Source organism: Micromesistius poutassou (assembly GCF_964030765.1).
Source record: "Micromesistius poutassou genome assembly, chromosome: 3".
Taxonomy (NCBI): Eukaryota; Metazoa; Chordata; class Actinopteri; order Gadiformes; family Gadidae; genus Micromesistius; species Micromesistius poutassou.
This window is the reverse complement of record NC_140273.1, coordinates 14,373,163-14,378,435: the sequence shown is the minus strand read 5'-3', so window position 1 is coordinate 14,378,435 and position 5,273 is coordinate 14,373,163. Positions and strand designations below refer to the sequence as shown.

The window sequence follows — 5,273 nt, the reverse complement described above, 5'->3', positions numbered from 1 at the left end:
CTCTGCCGACCTAATTGTTGAACTGATCCTTCTTTTTCTACAGATGAATCCTAAACACATTGCAAACAAAAGACAAGTTTCTAGAATGGACACACCCCTACCCCAACTGTTCTGCCTCCCCTCCCCCAACCACATCCATTAAAGTCCTCCCTAATGGGATCTCAAGCCAGCCAATCACAATTCAACGATGATCATGTGCTCATTCTTTTGCAGTTTTATCACGACAACAGCACAGCCATTTTCTGTATATCAATATCATGTAAAATGTCTGAGAATTATTGCTATGTTCATAGATTGAATGTTAGGAAACCAATTTATTTATACTCTTTATTTGCTGATTTTCGATTCAACACAGTGAAAAGTGTACATTTTTTACACTTTCAAGGCTTTTGAAAGTTTTATATATTTTTTTGTTAATGTTTGTTTTATAACCATGTCAGTAGATATTTTCTTTGTTTTGTTTTTGTCTTTACTCTTTCTGGGAATGCTGGGAATTTAGCCAATGCCATTAGGCCTGAGTTTCATTATCCAAATAGACACTTTTAATGAAGGACTGTTATTTCAATGTAAAGCATGAACTCATTACAGGGATGAAAAAGAGTGATTCAGCTAGCTAGCTAGCAAGTTAGCTAGCTTGATCATATTTGCTTAGCACAGACACACAGAAAGTTAGAATACGGCTTATATGGAACAACTCATGATCCAATATTGGGTTTCCCCCACACCATTTTAGCGAAGGTACTTGTGGTACTTCTTTTGCCATATTGGCCATGTGTCCAAAATCTTTCACTCGTTCCCTGTATAGTAGCCTGTAATAGCCTGGATCACTATTTTGTAGTGCAGTTCAAAATATGAGTGTGCAAATTTGGTTCCTTATATGAAAAAAAAAGTTGACACTTAATCCCTCACTATATCCCATGATGGTTTATGGCATTATGGTTTCCCGTCACGTGAATAGATTTCTGATTCATAATCAGTTTCAGATTTTCCCCTATTTCCTGCCCTACTTGCTCCCTAAATAGTGTACTATAGTGTTCACTGTATATGGTGCTCACTGGACGTATATGGGAATGAGGGAACAAGGGAATGATTTTGGACGCCGCCCTTGTATTTTGGAACACTGAACTCCCAGAAGCCCCCTTGTTTCCGGAGCCAGTGCTGTGAACACTAGGTGCTGAGGACCTCCAAACTGAATAAAGATCTCCATTCAGTAGAAGCTGTCTGCCATTGGTTGGTTTTTGTATTTGTTGTGTCTTAAATCAAATGACTTGAAATAAATAATGTAATTTATAGATGAAACTAATAGGCAGAGTAAAACAATGAGATGATAAAATAATAAATATATTTAAAAAAAGTAAAAAATAAAAAAAATAAGAGGAAGACAAGTTGACAATAAGGCAAGGGAACAACAACTAATGTTCATCCTCTCACACACACAACCTCACATCCACCATCTGAGCTTCGGGTTTCTTCCGGATGTACAATTTTCATTTTACGGTAATGCATGCAACTGCACGTTTGCATGTGTGTATGTGCAATACGCTGTACAATCAAAATGTAATATGTATGATGCATATAAAGACAGACGGATAGAAAGTCATGTATTGTCATCAAAGCGGAAATGCAATTTCACAACAAAGAGTGCACGCTTCTGCACAGTACAAAGAGACGATACACAAAACATAGCCACGCGCGATAAGATAAGATTGATGTAATAAGCCACTACTAGGGAGGGTGATTAGTGTGTGCAACAATGGCAGAAGGGACAAAGCTCATTCAGTAATGATTGCTTGCCATACTATGAGCATGTACTCGTGGTGATCAGCGTTAGTACTTTCTGTTCCAAGATAGAAGCATCAGATTCCGGCCAAAGTGTGTTCAGAACATCCTGGACCTGCTGGAAAAAACCCAGAAGGAAATAGCTTGGCTAACCTGCCGTTACAGCTCTCTGCCCTACCCCCCCTCCTCCCCAGCTATACTCAAAGAACCTTTTATAGAAGTTTATATAATGTCCCGTGACCCTTTTTTCTACATTTGGCTTCATATGTATACCAACCCTTCAATACCACCATCCTACCCCCTCTCACACATGCACAAATCGGTATATAAACACATACATCTAAACACACATGCACACACATGCATCCCCCCTCTTATTTTCATATGGGTCTGGAGGGGGGGGAAGGGGGGGGGCTGAGTCAATGTGTGCGGCCATCAATGCCCCCTTTGTGCACCCCTGCCTTTTAAAAGCCACGCTAGCGCACCTCCAACCCTTGCTCACACCTCAAACCTTCCCCCCCGGCAACGCAACAACCTCCCCGCGACGTCGTAACCTCGCAGACGAGAAGCCGTTGCAGGCCATGAGGACCAGCGTCAGGATGCCGCTGCTGCTGGCGTTGCTGGCGACGTTCGCCTGCTGCGCGTCGCACGCGCAACAGAGCGACAACAGCGTGGACAACCGGGCGCCGGCCCAGGCCTCACAGCGGGGCATCTGGGACGAGCCCATCCGCTTCAGCACCAAGAGCAGGGACGCCTGCGCCATGGCCGTGTCCGGCGCCGGGGACTACACCCGGCTGCGCGTGTCCTGCCGGGGCCCCAGCGCCCCGGGCGGCGCCGCCGGTCGCTCCTACTACTGCGACTTCCAGGGCAAGCCCAACCTGTGCCGCGCCTACAGCCAGAACCCCCGCCACTACTTCACCCAGGTGATGTGGGAGCTGAGGAAGCTGAGCCACGCCTGCCAGGGGCCCAAGGTCTACCGGCCCGCGATGTGCAAGAAGTACCCGGACGAGGCGCACGTCACCTTCCTGGCCGCCTGGCCCAAGACCTCCGCCGGGTCCAGCAGCGCTGCCGCCGCCGCCGCCACCACCTCCGCCACCACCACCGCCGCCGCCACTACGACCGGCAAGCCCTCCAAGCCCGGCCAGGACCAGCGCAGACCAGTGGCACCGGCCCAGGCTAAGCCCGCCAGCCCCTACAAGCCCGTCAAGCCCCAGCCTGCCCGGCCCCAGCCGCAGCCGGCCAAGCCCCAGGGAGGAGCAGGCAGCAAGGCAGCCGGCCAGCCCAAGAAGCCCGCCACCAAGCAGGGGAAGGCCTCCCCCAACACCACCCCGCGTCCCGTGGAGGGGTCTGAGATGAACGCGTCCCGCATGGCCACAGAGTACTGCTGGAAGAGCTTCCACGGCTTCTGCAGCTACTTCATTGGCTGGTTCCATAACTAAGGCTGCAGTGTTTTACGCACAGGTGGGTGGAAACAACCGTATTGTGGTGTAGATAGCGGACCTGGTTTCAGTTCCCTTCATTACTTGAGATTATTAGCAGGTTTTTTTGCAGATGTTGATGACATGATATCCAACAGGTTTGTGGGTGCAGGTGGTGTTGTAGTTTGCACTCTGATGAAGTTGTTCTCTAAAACCGAGGAGTTGAGTAGCTCCAATGTTCCTTTCTGGTTCTCATATTTAAACAGACACCAACTTTAACCAGATCAATCGAGTTAGTTTGAACCTGTCCTTTGTTCTTCTGCAGGTCGCCATGTTGCAGCAGATCTAGAACTGTACCAACCTCTGTTTTGAAGATCTCTACTCCGTACATCGTCAGATGACAACAAACAGAGAGACGCCTTTTCCCCACCTGTGGCGCCTGACATTTAAATGTTTGAAGATGTGTATGTGTGTGTGTGTTGGTGTCGATGTGTGTGTGTGTGTGTGTGTGTGTGTGTGTGTGTGTCTGTGTGTGTGGGTGGATGCAGTGTAAACATATGGTAATGTGTGTTGCTGTTTGTACACTAGTGAAGTCTAAATACTGCACTGTATACTCAAGCATACCTACAGGCCATGCATGTATCATGTAATGAATACGATTAAATAGGTCCTACAATGGAGATGAAAACAAATAGTGAATGACACAAAATAAAAGAACCTAGATGACTTTGCATTGCCTGTGTTTGTCTGGTTCGTCCTATTTGTTCACTTATCTTGGGGGGCAGAGAGTGTCGGTCACGTTTTTATTTTATAAATGGACTCCTTGTGCCTCCTTTATTCCAACCTAACAGCTGGCCAGTGTCTGGCGGAGGAAAACCATTAAGTCAGACGCAGTTAAAACACAGCCAATGATAACAGAACGTAATTACAGGAAGTGGCTCAAAGTAAACTAAACGAAACAGGCCTGTGTGGATCGCTCGGTGGATTAACCCCACGCGAACATAACAGCGACTGTAGTCCAGACCGGAGGTTGGAGGGGGGTGGGGTGGGTTCGGGTGGGTTTTGTCGGGAGGTTCCTGCGGCCCAAGCGGAGGGGAGCACCTGTGTGTCTTTCACTGGGGAGACAGAGGACATGCTGCCGAGAAGGACCTCGTTTAGTGCTAATGTGGAAACCACATGGTCCGGACCATTTGCAACGTCTTATACGAGTGGGAAGGGGATTGCTATTAAGATCACACTGACAATACGTTTCGCGTATTTCTATAGGGCCTATATGAAAAAGAAATTTACCACACAGCCCGCAGAATATAACTAGTTTTGCATGCGCGCAAACACATGTCATGCGCCACAACAAACTACCACAGGGTGGCGTTGTTTCATAAAGATAATTCTGAATTGATACAAAGATTAATATTCGGTGTTTGACGCAAGCAATTTTTCATAATGATAACGTTCAAAGGGTTTGGAGGAAAAACCTCCATGGTCACCGTATTTATGGGCACCGTCTGTTCAGCTACCCTGCTTGCCAATACGGTAGGCCTATGAAAGATTGAATGAATGAATGGTTGAATTGAAAAATGAATGAATTCTACAAATAAGTTGCATCACAAGATTCGATCCCTTTACGATCGATTTCCATTTCCTAACTGCTTACAAGTTTGAAAGTTTCCTTGGGAAAGGGAACATGGATATGAGTTCCGATCTTGTGCTTTGTAACTTACATTAAGTTCAAAAATCAAATGGCGTGGCGTTCACTATCATAAACAGAATTTCAAATCTTGTGCTGGGAATTGGTCGCGTGAAACAACGAGCTGCAAAGCCGACGCCACATCAATATGGCGAGTGAACAGTGCCAAACCTAAGGATAACCAGGAAGAGGCGAAGGAGCAGTCTAACCCTACGCCGCCGTGAGAACGTGTGAAATTTTGTATGGGATTGATTGGGACTGCAGACGAGAGACCAGCAGCGACGCCACGGCGACTGCATGGAAGTTCCGTCCACCGGCGGCGGTGTCACGGCGACGTACATACGGACATTCAGACAAAATGTACGTCTGCTCACGGACATCTGAAGAAG

General features: G+C 47.2%; 1 protein-coding gene across 1 annotated transcript; it reads left to right on the top strand.

Moving 5' to 3' along the window:
• Window positions 1–2,378: 2,378 nt before the first annotated feature.
• fgfbp2b (fibroblast growth factor binding protein 2b) lies at window positions 2,379–3,218 on the top strand (the record flags this gene model as incomplete). Its single annotated transcript, XM_084465786.1, has 1 exon — window positions 2,379–3,218. The coding sequence occupies one exon, from the start codon at window positions 2,379–2,381 to the stop codon at window positions 3,216–3,218; it is 840 nt and encodes a 279-aa protein (XP_084321912.1).
• Window positions 3,219–5,273: the final 2,055 nt, after the last annotated feature.